This window comes from Meriones unguiculatus, chromosome 3 (genome assembly GCF_030254825.1).
Source record: "Meriones unguiculatus strain TT.TT164.6M chromosome 3, Bangor_MerUng_6.1, whole genome shotgun sequence".
Taxonomy (NCBI): domain Eukaryota; kingdom Metazoa; phylum Chordata; class Mammalia; order Rodentia; family Muridae; genus Meriones; species Meriones unguiculatus.
Window position 1 is genome coordinate 32,410,388 of NC_083351.1, and position 14,120 is coordinate 32,424,507.

Sequence of the window (14,120 nt, forward strand, 5' to 3'; positions counted from 1 at the left end):
TATAATATCCCAGTGATATGTGATCCTGATGAATATAATTTCTTTTTTTTTTAAAGACTTTTTTTTTTTAAGATTTATTTATTATGTATACAGTATTCTGCCTACATGTACACCTGCATGCCAGAAGAGGGCACCAGATCTCATTATAGATAGTTGTGAGCCACCATGTGGTTGCTGGGAATTGAACTCATGATCTCTGGAAGAGCAGCCAGTGCTCTTAACCTCTGAGCCATCTCTCCAGCCCATATAATTTCATATACTTGTTTGCTATCTGTAGATATCTGGCAAGATGTTTTTCCATTTCTGTGGTAAGTTTTAATTTTATTTATTTTTAAAGATTACTTAGGTACATGAGATCTCTGTTTGCATGTGTGCCTGCAAGACAGGAGAGGACATCAAATTCCATTATAGATAGTTGTGAGCCACGATGTGGCTGCTGGGAATTGAATTCAGGTCCTCTGGAAGAGCATGTGCTCTTAACTGCTGAGCCATCTCTCTAGCTCTATTTTATTTTATTGTCGAGACAAGCTCTCACTATATAGTTCTGGCTGTCCTAGAACATATGTATGTAGACCAGGCTGGTCTCAAACTCCGAGATCCTCTTGCCTCTGCCTCCTGAGTGTTGGCATTAAAGGTGTGTACTTCTCTTGGCTTCTGTCAGTTTTTAAATTGTTGTCAGTTTTCTGGGGTTTATTGTTGTTTTGGTTTGTTTTTTAGATTTTTTTTTTTTTTTTAAAGACAGAATCTCGTGCATTCCAGGATGGCCTTGAATTTATGCAGCAGAGTCTGACCTTGAACTCCTGATCCTCTTCCTCCACTGTCTGAGTGCTGTGATTTCACAAGTGCACTGCTCTGCCTGGTTTACGTGGTGCTGGGGATTAAACCCAGCACTTGAAGCATCTGAGGCTTGCACTCTACCAACTGGTCTATATCCCCAGGCTCCTGATGAGTTTAAGAATTCTTTGTATATTTGGGATATATGTTCTTTCTTAGGTATGGTTTTTAGCATTTTCTCTGTAGCTTATTTTTTATTTACTATTTCCACACTACAAAAGTTCATTTTATTTGTTTTAGGGCTGTTTAAAGCATCAAACTAAGACTATACTTTGATTTTGTGAGTTAAGATAACAGATTAAGAAGTGAACTCTGGGGAGTGTCCCAGGCACCTTAGCTGTGGGCAGCAGGGCATGGACCCTCAGGTAGCCACACGTCAGGGGCCAGGGAGCCAAGTGCAGGGGAGGCCCCCAGCGCGGAGGCTGGCTTTGCCACAGCTGACCTCACTGGTCAGGAGACAAAGAAGGAGATGGCCATGGATCAACTAGCCAGTGGAGCCCAGAGCATCCCTCATGATATTCCTACCCGTGGAGAGGCTCCAAGTTCTGAAGAGGAAGGCTTTGCTGTGGACAAGGAAGCTGATGGGGACGTGTATGCCCAGGAGCTGTTAGAAGGTCCACCCTGCCCACCCATGGAACAGGCTGCTGATCTTTCTAATGAGCACTGGGACTTGGAGCTGAAAATGGACCAAGGCAATCCTTACAATGTCAATGACATCCATGCAACATTTCTTAGAGATTAAACCTTGGGTGTGTTGTGTCCCACAGGAGACATGATGTATGACCCTAGCTGGCACCATCCACTCCAATGATACCACATTATTTGAAGATGATCTTTGAAACAGGACAGTGTGATGATGCTGAAGACTAAAAGTCTCACTTTTTGCCTGGGGGAATTTTTGTGTCCTCCAGATCAAGAGTTGTTTCCTATGTTTTAAGTGAGATATCCTTTCCAAGGCATTGTTTCCAGTGGCTCCCCACTGGGCTCAGACAGGTGTTAACTGGGGTCCTGCTGCCCTCCCATTTTGTTGTTACTGTTGTTAATGGGCTCTTTGCATTGTGTTGCATTTTTGTGTGTAAGGGTTGTATTCTTTATAAATAAAGATGGGGGGGGGAAAGAAGTGAATTCTGACTGTCAGTTCTGGTGGTGAACATTTTAATTCCAGCACTTGGGAGGCAGAGGCAGTGAGTTTCAGGCTAGCTTGGTTTACAGAGCAAGTTCCAGTATAGCCAGGGCTCAGACAAAAACAAAAACAGAATTGTTACCTATGTTGATGGCTGAAAATGAATGCTTAGGGTTAAATGAATTACAGTCTTAAGTTTTTATACAGCCTAGAGTACAGAAGTCACATCTTTCATCCTTGTGGCTGCTTCACATTGTATCTGCCTGATGTACGCACAACAATCCTATCATCCCTCAGCCTCTGGTTCTTACTAGTAACGTAGTTAACTTCCAAGGATGGAGGAAGGACTCATTCTCAATACCGTATGCGGTGGTTTGAGTAGGTATAGTCGCCACAGACTCATGTGTTGGAATGGCACTAGGAGCTGCCATGGCACTGGGAGGTGTGACTTTGTGCGGCCTTGTTGGAGGAAGTGTGTCACTGTAGAGGTAGGCTTTGAGGCTAACCTACACCCAGTATGATGCACAGTCTCCTTCAGCAGCCTTCATATCTGCAGGTAGAACTCTCAGCTCCTCCATGCTTCCCGCCATGATGATAATGGAGTAAACCTCTGAAACTATAACAGCCCCAATTAAATGTTTTCCTTTCTAAGAGTTGCCTTAGTCATGGTGTCTCTTCACAGCAATAAAACACAAACTAAGACACTACATATCCCCTTTATCACTGTTGGCATCGGGGAGTCTGGAGAGATTTCCCCCACCTAGATTCAATGAGGTCAGCCATTTTTTTTTTTTTTTTTTTTAATCCAAGGGCGCAGCTGCGGATAAGCTCGTAGGCATTTTCAACCACTGATTCTCATTATTATTACCTATTCCTATTTTGAAGTCAATTCCTGGAGAGAAAACAACTGCTACATTCATTCCACATAACCACACTGGAGTTTGTCAGGTTCTCCTGAATCCACCCATGACAGCTGCCTAAGATGAGTATCATATTTAAGGCCAGAAGAAAACAATACTGAGCAGAACCCATGGAATACGTACTTCCAACCACAGAGTACTTGGGTAATCCACTTAGTGTCTGGGTAGTATATGCAGGAATGTACACTGGGTTAGAAATACACTTTTACTCAAGCCTGTTTGATGATCTGAGGGATTTTGAATCTGAATATAGTAACACCTTCTGTGTCTTACTGACAGAGTTCTGCAGTTACCACCACAATATTACAATTTATGGTCACAAAATAATCTTATTTGTTACAACTTTAGGTGGCTGAAGAAATAGGCTTCCAAGCTGTGGATCCATCACTTCTGAGTTTATCTTTCAAAACATTCATAACGGGCAAGTTCATGGGGCTGGAGAGACAGCTTCTCAGTTAAGGGAACCTGCTGCTCTACCATTAGGACCCAATTGTATATATCAGCAGCCATATTAAGCACCTTACAAAACTTGTGACTCCAGTTCCCTGGGATTTGATGCCTCTTCTGGCCTCTGAAGGCAACCCCACCAAAGATACTTTTAAAAAGCATATTAAAAAAAAAAAAGACACCTGAAAAGAAATGTCCACACAGTTTCCTGTACAAATACTCAGGGTCCAGGGCAGCTGGTACTCTGTCACAGCTCTGCATCTACAGCTCCCCTTCACTGCTCTCTGTGATAAAGCCTGCAAAGCTAACATGACTACATGAGCTCAGAGGGCTCAGACCCATTCTGGACTCCACTCTTTGACCAAGTGTGGTAGAACAACCACATACTCTGATTTGGTATGGAGATTTAGCCTATCTTATTCTTCATTACATCTTCCAACGGTCTTGGAAGTTGAGAGGTCACTGGCAATGAACTCCATTTTATAGATTTTAAAAACTGAGGTTGAAAAAATAAACTGACTGTATTAGATAGAAGATTACACTCAAAAGTTGACTTAAAAATCATTTGAAGCCAGGTACAGTGGTGCATGCCTGTAATCCCAGCATTTAGAAAGGAAGAAGCAGACAGATCACAGTGAGTTTGAGGCCAGCCTGGTCTACTAAGCAGGTCCAGGACAGCCAAGGCTACACAGAGAAATCCTGTCTCAAAAAATTAATAAAAAAAATCATTTGATTGTGAGAACAAGCATGGTGGTGCACATCGCTAATCCTCCAGCACTTAGGAGGTAGAGGCAGCTAGATCTCTGTAGGTCTGAGGCTAGCCCAATTTACGGAGGTAGGTCCAGGACAGCCAGTCCTACACAGAGAAACCCTGTCTCAAACAAACAAATAATAAAACAAAATAAATAAAGATAAACAAATAAAAATAATTTAATTTTGGAGCTGGAGAGATGAGTTTTGGTTAAAAAAACACATTGCTCTTGCAGAGAACCTCAGTTCAGTTTGCAGCACTCATGTCAGGGAGCTTACAACCACCTGTTAACTCCAGCTCTGAGGGGATCAGAAACCTCTGACCTCACTGAACACCAGCACTCATGTATACAGAGACATAGTATGAAATAATTTAAAAAACTTAAAAATCATTGGATTCTATATATTCAGGGTCCTAAGATTAGTAACTAGGGCAAAAATTCTGATCTGAAGCCAGGTGCTCTTTCTAAGGAGCAGTCAGCATGAAGCTCCCCACTGCTCTTGTAAGCAGAGAACACATGGCTTCTGGTTTTCAGGGGACTACGGGCCCTGGATTGGACTGGCAGTCACAGTGGGGGCTAACATCTGGAGTCTAACATGTACCTGTACTTACCTTTGGCAGCAGTCAGCATGGTAGAGGCCAGTTCACACTGCTGTGATTCCAAGTGTCCAAGAGTGAACCAGCGAGGATAACGGCTGGGCACCAGAGACACCATGTGGTGAGGGTGGGAGGTATCGCCTGCAGAAGATGAGTTTTCTAGAACAGGTAACCTAGAAGACCCAGGAAGTGCCATCAGCTTCATTTAGACTCTGATCACTGTGAGCCCCTTTAGGGAAGTTTGCTTTCTGCTGGGGAGGAGTTGGTGAGGGAAAGACAGGCTGAGAGCTTTGAAGGGTTTTAAACCTACAGTAGACGTCAGGCAGGTACTTGGGCACTTGGAAACCTCAAGCTGAATAGTTCCTACTATAAAGAAATTTGGCAGGCACATAGAGTGTCATAGGGTTATCTTATTGAAAATAAGATTCTCATAGTGCATTGTTTCTAGGTCTTTGGGTATATATATTTATCTCTGCTTCTCATATATTTCCCTGGGGACCTGTACCTGCACCCATGACTGAGCACAGTTATGGAAGGACATTAATCCCTTCTCAGGCTACCCAAGTGGCTCCAAAACAGGGAGGCATCATATTTACTGTGGGCCTGCTCAGACAATCTACCATAAGTATAGGGAAGGGGGCCAAGTGCTTCATTAATAAAGAATCCTAGAGCCTAGATCATATGAAAATGCCTAAGCCACTGTAAGGGAGGCTTGGTTTTGGGAACTAGACAAAGGGGGAAAAGAAAGTAGGATAAGCAAAGAGAGAGGGCACTGAAGGCTTCTGTTTTGGTAGAGGGAAACAGGCTGGACATGGGCTACCCACCTCATGGCACGTAAGGCTAACTTATAGGACAGGTCTGGATCATGAGGCAGCAGAGCTGAGAACAAGTACTTTGCAAAGGTGTGCATGGGAACACTCTCCCGGTGGATAACTTCTCCTAGACCGCTGAAGGGGCCTCCTGAGGGAAGAAGATGAGCCGGCCAGTTATTTATGTATGTATGTATGTATGTATGCATGTATGCATGTATGTATGTATATATGCATGCCTATTCCATCCTAGACTAAAGCCCAGGGACCCATCTGAGTTTGTTTGCTAACTATGGAAACCTTCATTACTCTTTGATGTCATGAATATTTCTATGCCTGTTCTATAGTAGAGAGGCAGCCCAGAGTCACAACCAAAGACTCTGCTACTTTAGCCGCCCCCTTACCTTCCAGCAGTAAGATGCACTGCCTCCGCAGTGTCTGTACTAGCTCGTCGTCCAGCTGCAGTTCCTGGAGTTGGCTTAGGAGTTGCTCCTCATTACGGCACACCTTATCCTGTGCATAAAGGCCTTCAGGCATCACCCTCTGTTGACCCATGCCCATCAGAGCAACTTCCAGGGCCAGCGACAGGTATGACTCATTGCTGTGGGGGCAGCCTGAGGCCACAGGTACATGCTGGTACGCAGGAAGTCTGCTTTCATTCATATCTGAGGGCGACAGGTGTACCAGGCTCTTTAGGACAGGTCTGACATGTCCTTCCGAGCCTCTACTTTTCCCACTTTGGGATATCAGTTGCTCAATAGTCATCATAAAGCTATGTGAGAAACTCAGAGCAGCAAGAAAAATATACTGAAAAAAGATTATGAGAACTGTAAAACAAAACAAAACAACAACAGCAAAACCCACTCTTATATCACATAAATTGACTACGCCAGTCAAGGAAGCATAAAGTCCTATCTTTGCCAGTGTTTACAATTGTTTGTGTGTCTGCTTCTGTTACCTCAGTGTGAGCACTTGAAAGGAATGAGATCATCTCATTGTTCTAGGTTTCTCCATTACCTCATACCAGAAGAGCAGTGCAACATCAGGTTCTTCAAGCTATAAGTGTCTTGTGCACTAGGTACCTAAAGATGTGGATTCCCTACGCAGGAGATTAGAACAATCAGGGCCTGCCCTAGCTTGGCTTGGGTTATCTTATCTCTACCCAGATACCTGGCTCCATCCCATTTAACTCTTACTTTGCAAACATTTGCATCTTCTATATTATGATTTTATATACTCCACTCAGAATTTCAGGAAGTGAACACTGGTTTAAGAGCCAATGTCCCAGCTAGGTATGATGGCATATGCTTGTAGTTTAGCTTATTAGGACACTGATGCGAGGATGGCTTGAGGGTACGAGACCAGCATGGGGAATCAAAAGAGGTACATGGGAAGGTTTGGAGAGAAGAAAGAGAATGATATAATTATAAGCTCAAAAACAAAACAAACAAAAAAGATTTTTATTTTCTCCTCTCTCCCTTTTTTTTTTTTAAGAAGCTCTAGAAGACAATTAAGTGGCAGGTAATGCTAGGATCACGTGAAGATCAATCATAATGTCTGCTTGCAAGTAGCTGATAGTGTGGTAAGAGATATTTGTAGACAGTAAAATGCAGTGCACTAATACTAAAGTAAATGTGAATAAATTTAACAGTGACAGTACAAGGGAAAGGAGAAACTGTGTATTTAGCTTAGCTGTTTTACATTTGGGAAACTGGTACAAATGACCACAAGGGACAATATTAAAAGAAAATCAGAGCGCTGGAGCGATGGCTCAAAGGTTAAGAGCACTGGCTGTTCTTCCAAAGGTCCTGAGTTCAATTCCCAGCAACCATATGGTGGCTCACAACCATCTATAGTGAGATCTGGTGCCCTCTTCTGGTGTGCAGGTGTACATGCAGCAGACAGAATATTGTATAAATAATAAATAAATAAAACTCCCCCCCCCAAAAAAAAAGAAAGAAAATCAGAGCATATAGCTGGGTAGCTAGTTAGATGCTGAAGTGCTTAACAGTCACTGGGGGCTGACTCCTTCATAATCAGCAGCTGTAAAATGAGGGCCTGAAACTTTAGGGTTTTTATTACTAGTTAAAAGAACTGGCTCTGGGGCTGGAGAGATGGCTTCAGTTCTTAGCACCCATGTCAAGTGGCTCACAACCACTTGTTACTGTAGCTCCAGGGGCATCTACCTGATGCCTCTTTTAAAAAGAAATAAAGAAAGTGAGGTGGGGTTTGGGGAGGTAGGCTGGGGTGGAGGGATTTGGGGAAGGGTGGGATCTGAGTTTTATCTCTGGCCCTGGATAGGAAATGACATTTTACTCTGCAGGAGAGAAATAGCTGGAGGCTTTCTGGTAAAGAATAAAGAGTGATCATTGTCTTCTTTCTTCCTTCCCTCCTCCTCCTCCTTCTTCTTTCTTTCTTTTTTTTTTTTTTTTTTTTTTGGTGTTTTGAGACAAGGTTTCTCTGTGTAGCCCTGGCTGTCCTGGAACTCACTCTCTAGACTAGGCTGGCCTCGAACTCAGAGATCCTCCCAAGTGCTGGAATCAAATGTGTGGGCCGCTACCACCCAGGAACTGTCTTCGTTCTTAACACCTGGACAGGAAGGTGCCCTCACCTTCTGTCTGTTGCAGCAGTTGTATACAGCCTACCTAAACGTGAAGGTCTCCTCAGTTCACTGTTCACTCTCTGAGGCTGCTCTGCGGTGCAGTGGCCCCTCTGGGCACTGTCCACTCTCCCTTTGAGAGTGTTCCACTTGACCTGTAATAGAGTCCAGTGGTCTTCTATACCTCACTCTGTGTATCTTGCCTAATGCCTAATTTTTTTTTTTTTTTTTTTTTTTTTTTTTACTTGTTTGCTTTTGAGACAGGGTATCACTAAATAGCCCTGGCTGGCCTGGAGGTTGCTATGGGTAGACAAGGTTAACCTTGCACTCATAGAGATCTGCTTGCCTCTGTCTCCCAAAGGCTGGGATTAAAGATGTGTGCCATCATACCCAGCCCTGTCTAAATTCTCTCAACGGAGATCACAAGGATTGGGGAGCAGAGAGAAACTAGAAAAAGATCCTGCTAACATTATTGTATGATTTCAAAGAAAGATACTTTGTTGTTTTTGAGGCAAGGCCTTACACTGTGTAGGTTGAGGATGGCTTTTTCTGTTGTAATTCTCCTGCTTCAGCCTCCTGAGCCACTATACCTGGCCTTAAAAAAAAAAAAAAAAAAAAAAAAAAAAACAACAACAACAACAAAAAACCCACACACAAATACATGGCCCAGGCCAGCTCTGAAACCCTGGGCTCAAATGATCTCCCTGCGTTAGCTTTCTAGGCAGCTGAGGCTACAGGTGGTTATAGCCACAAACAGCTTGACTCACACACTCTTCTTATGGAAGTTCTCTTCCACTTCCAGACGGCTCTGAACTTCTGGCCTCTGACTCCTGAAATTCCTCCAAGCTTTCTTATTCCCCCAAAGAAGCTAGTAAGGTAAAGCAGGACATGCACATGCAGACCCAGAGTTTGGCAGAGAGATGGCTTGCTTCAGGCTGACCCCCGTACCTGACATTTCCATGTAGCTGTCATCATTCAGGCGGCAGGCCTCAGTCAAAGTGAGAAACAGGCAGCCAATGGGATCCAGGGGATGGCCCACCCAGCCCTCCAGGTTTGTGATAGTTGTGGTTCCTCTCTGCAACAATTCTGGAAATAAGCAGGTTCCAAGTTTTAGACAGAGATGGCAATTGTGCTTTTCTTCTGCTTTGGTCTCCTAATCAGTATCATTCAGTCTTTGACTGGAAAGTCAAAGAAAAGCTACCCTTATTGTCATGTTTTTGCTTGATTGGCCTGATCACCAGCCCACCAGGCAGCTCTAATTTAGACTGTCTGCTGGCGGACCATACACAGAGACAGCTTTACAGCTTCAAAAGCATCTTCTTTAGGTCTTTTTGTTTTGTTTTGAGACAAGGTTTCTCTGTGTAACCTTGGCTATCCTGAACTCACTTTGTAAACTCACAGAGATCCCCCTGCCTCTGCCTCCCAGAGGGCTGGGATTACAGGTGTGTAACACTGCACCTGGCTTCTTTTCCAGGTCTTAATGGGCCTTCCTCCTGCCCTGTTAGAAGCAGGGTCACTGTTCCTATTTTACAGACAATGAATAAAGCTGAGATTCCCAGGAATGGTGTGAGGTACTCCACTCAAGCAGGCAGAATTGTTTGGAATTCTCAAGCCCATGGTACAGAATGAAAATTAGGTTCTGATTCTTTTTATCTCCTGAGACCTTATCTCCCTTAGATCCCCAAGATGTTAGAGGATCTTAATCACTGTACCTTTCTTCTGATGTTTGTAGATCTCTAGCTGCCGCTGCTGCTGCAACCTCAGAGTATTAATGATGGCCACCGTGAGTCTGAGAGCCTCTTTTGGGTACCCATGAGATCGCAGCGCATCAACCCGAGCACAGGCTGTAGGTACATGCTCTACCAGGCAGGAAGAAAATGTTTTCAGTTAAAATTTCAAACCAGGGAAGTCATATGTTTAACAGACAAAGGAGTCTGTGTACAGTCCAGTTTCTCAGATTCTAACTTGGCATCTGCTTTACAACAGGGACTGCACTTTTCTATCTTCAAGGATATAAAAAGTGGAAGACGCCATCTTGAAAGAGCTCCTCTAGCCTCGGTGTAGAAGGGGTATACAACTAGGACAATAAAATGCAGATTCTCTGTGACCGTGTGCTATGGGAACCTGGTGGGGGCAGCAGCTAGCTGTCTAAAGGAAAAGCCTCATCGTCAAATGATTAGTCTTGTTTTGGGAGCAGGGTCTCGGGTAGCCTAGGCTGGTCACAAACTCACAGATATGCAGCTCACAGTAGCCTTGAACTCTTGATCCCCCTTGTCTGGAAGTTCTGGGATTATAGCCATGAACCACTATGTCTATTTCATTATCAAATGATTAATGCATTCATTTAGTAACCCTCTGTTTCCTGAGGACCTATATTATATACCAGGTAGTCCACTGGGCAAAGGAAGTACAAAGATAAAGAATACATAACCGCTGCACTAAAAACGCTCACGAATTATTCCTAAACAGACATTATAAGACAGTGACAAGACAAATATCTATACTGAAAACGTTTGAGCTATGCTTTAAAGGACAAGAATTATTATGAACAGATAGGTAAACAAGGAAGGCTCTCTTTTCAAAGGGCATATATGAGCAAACACATATAAATAAGATCAGAAAGAAAGTCTATATACTTTTTTTTGGAGTATGGCAAAAAAGTTTAGGTAGCTAGAAGTATGCTGTAAGGCTCTGTAGCCTGGAAAGGTAGTACATAGGGGTCCGCTGGCCTCTGCCTCCTGAGTGTGCCACTATGCCCAGTACCTATTAACTTCTTAAACTAGGGGAATGACCCTAACAAGACTTTCCTTTTACTTTGTCATTTCCTCTAGAGCTAATATTAAAAATTACAGAAATACTGGGACTGGGAGGTGGAAGCAGGGCGATATCAGGGGCTTGCTGGCTTGCCAGTCTAGCTGAATTGGTATGCTCTAGGTTTAGGGATAGACTGAAATATCTCTCAAAATATAAGGTGGAAAGAGACTGATGAAGATACTTGTTATCTTCTTCTGTTCTTCACATGCACATCAAGACATCTGAATGCGTAACCACACATTCATATATGTGTGCACACACAAACATATACACACATAAAAGAATGAAGAAGATTTAAAGTTACAAATAAGCAAAATACAAAGTAAAACAAGATTACTACTCTTTACAGATTCATGTATATTTATCTAGATTAAAATTTTTTAACTTTTTTTTTTTGATACAGGGTGCCTCTGTGTAGCCTTGGCTGTCCTGGACTCACTGGCTGGCTTCAACTCACGGAGATCCACCTGCCTCTGCCTCCCAAAGTGCTGGGATTTCAGGTGTGCACCACTGCTCCTGGCTAGATTTTTAATTTTTTTAAACCAAAATTGGGATATTATAATCATTGTTTTACAACTTAACAGTGCATTGTAAACATTTTCCCATGGCATTAGATATGCTTGTGTAACATTCAAGATAAATACACGTCACTCCACTGACTGTGCTCATCCACTGGTTACTCAATTCCATACTGTCAGGCGTTAAAGCAGACCCCAATTCCCATCTGTACGTCATTTATTTCTGTGCTGTTAATGACCCCCGTATCTTGCTTTAGTTAGTTAGTTAGTTAGTTAGCTGAGTTTTGGAAACAGAGTCTCACCATGTAACCCTAGCTGGTCTAGAAGTTGCTTTACAGACCATAATGGCATCAAACTCACAGAGATCCACCCGCCTCTGCCTCCCAGATTCTAAGGTTCAGTTTTTTACCACCACACCAGGCTCCTAAGCTATATTTTAGAATGAGTGCTCTCTAATAAAGCTAAGAAAAACTGATTATAAACCAGGGAACTACTGCAGAAGTTTAAAGTGGGTGAAACAGTTCTATCCTGCTGTAAAGGATGCTAGGAAGATGAGACAGAGAAAATGGAAACAGACTGGTGATGAACACAGAATTCACCCTAATTCTCAGCATGGGGTAACTACAATTTCAAATATAGTGTTATTTTTATGTGTGTGTACATTATGCTCATATGTGTGGAGTCTAGAGGACAACCTTGGATATTACTCCTCAGACATTATCCCCCTCTTAAAATTAATTTTTTTTCCTTTTCTTTTTTTTTTATTTTCCAAGACAGGGTTTCTCTGTGTAGACTTGGCTGTGCTGGACTTGCTTGGCTGGCCTTGAACTCACAGAGATCCACTGGCCTCTGCCTTCCCAAGTCCTGAGATTACAGGCATGTACCACTGTGCTTGGCTTTTTTTTTTTTTTTTAATTATTGTATGTGTCTATGAGTGTGAGTGCAGGCATATGTATGCCACAGACTGTATCTAGGTTCCAGCAATCAAACTCAGGTCATCAGGCTTGTGCAGGAAGCATTTTTACCTACAGAGCCATTTTGCTACTTTTTTTTTTTTTTTTTTTTTTTGAGACAAGGCCTCTCACTGGTCTGTAACTAGCTAATTACACTAGGCTAGGCTGGCTAGCAAGCTCCAGGAATCTGTTGTACTGTGACTGTAAGTACATACCACCATGCCTGAGATTATTTTACATGGGCTCTAGGGATCAAACTCTGGTCCTTACTGATCAAGCTACCTCCTTAGTTCCCATAGCATTTTTCAAGAAAAATATGTAAGTTCAGACCAGAATATAATGTTGCCTAGTAACAGATAACTGAAAGCATGTAAACTGATGTCTAGTGGCTTCCTTATTAATATACACCAACTGCTTTATCTCCTTCCCAGAACTTAGGGAAAGGATACATATTTCCACTTGAGGTTATTATATCTCAGTTAAGGACATGTACAAATGAAGCAGAACTCGAATAAAGGACCTGCGTTGGTAGTCAATGCTCCAAACGAGCTGCACAGACTCTAGGTTGTATCTAGTGTTGCTGAAACCCGTGCTGATGGCTCATGTGGCCTGGTACAGGTAGGATTGGGTCCTGACATTCTTGGAGCAGAGGAGGGCTGGACTCACCGAGCCACAGTGGCTGGCCGTGGGAATTAAAGAGTAACCGTTCATTTTCCCGCTGGCAGGCAGGAGCTGTGTACATATCACTGCTGATTATTCGCTGTAGGTGGCTGTCTTGCCAATGTAACTCACGGCCTTCTATGGCTCTAGTGAAGACTGTTCTTCTTGGTCTGGATAAAGAATCTGGGGAAAGAAAAAGAACGGCTGAATAATCTGAAGTTCTAACACAGGTCTTAGAGGTGGGAGGTCAGCCACAGCAGCTGGACATTGAGTAATCGTGCTGTCTCCTTCTTAAATGAGCCTTTTGTACAGCTATGTCCTGTAGGTATAATCTCTTGGGTTCTTGACCTGTCAATAAGCAGCTGACTGGTCTATAGCTAAGGCAGGAAACAGGAATGAGGAGTTCTAGTAGAGAGAGTGAATGCTGAGACAGAGTGAACAGTGCAGGGAATTCACCCTGGGACACTGAGGAGGACACACACATGAGCCTGAGCAGAGGTAGCCAGCCACCTGGCAGAATTTAGAATAGAATAAACAGGATATTAGTTATGAGTAAGTCAGGGTACATGCTTAGCTATATTGGCCTAGGGTTTTGTAAATATATAGAAGGACTCAGAGTTGTTATTTCTGGAAATAAAGGTGCGGGTGAAGAAAAACATGGGTTACAGAAAACCCCCTTCTACATTGTCCTCTATCAAAAACAAAAACAAAAACAAAAACTTTATACAGAGGGTTGTGAATTCCTTCTTCTTTGAACAGTTTTCTACTGGGATTCAGAGCCACATGAAGACAGCTTGATGAGACAGTTGTGCTCAGCTACTCAATAGTAAGAATATAAATTGTTTTCCATAGCAATAAAAAAAAAAAGAAGAAGAAAGAGCTAGATAATACCCCTAACTATTCATAACTTGTTTCATTTGCAGCTTGACTGCGGAGAACATATACATGAAACCTGAGCAGAGGTAACCAGTCACATGGCAGAATGGAGAACAGAATAAATGAGATATTAATTATGAGCAAGTCAGGGAAGCTGAAAAAAAAATGACTTAGGAGCCTGACATAGGAAGCTCACAAGTCTGAGGTCAGCTTGAGTGA

The 14,120-nt window shown here is 42.9% G+C and overlaps 1 protein-coding gene and 1 pseudogene across 1 annotated transcript in view; one reads left to right on the plus strand and one right to left on the minus strand.

The window, feature by feature from the left end:
* The window catches only part of Zswim5 (zinc finger SWIM-type containing 5), a 112,454-nt gene that overhangs the window by 6,208 nt on the left and 92,126 nt on the right, over nucleotides 1-14,120 (minus strand). Inside the window, exons 6-11 of the mRNA XM_021633421.2 lie at nucleotides 13,032-13,208; nucleotides 9,793-9,939; nucleotides 9,029-9,166; nucleotides 5,886-6,146; nucleotides 5,497-5,632; nucleotides 4,688-4,845 (exon numbers count right to left, since the gene is read on the minus strand). Of these exons, the coding sequence (XP_021489096.1) occupies nucleotides 4,688-4,845; nucleotides 5,497-5,632; nucleotides 5,886-6,146; nucleotides 9,029-9,166; nucleotides 9,793-9,939; nucleotides 13,032-13,208 (1,017 nt within the window). The remainder of the gene's footprint in view (nucleotides 1-4,687; nucleotides 4,846-5,496; nucleotides 5,633-5,885; nucleotides 6,147-9,028; nucleotides 9,167-9,792; nucleotides 9,940-13,031; nucleotides 13,209-14,120) is intronic.
* Nucleotides 744-1,875, plus strand: LOC110546544 (coordinator of PRMT5 and differentiation stimulator-like; annotated as a pseudogene).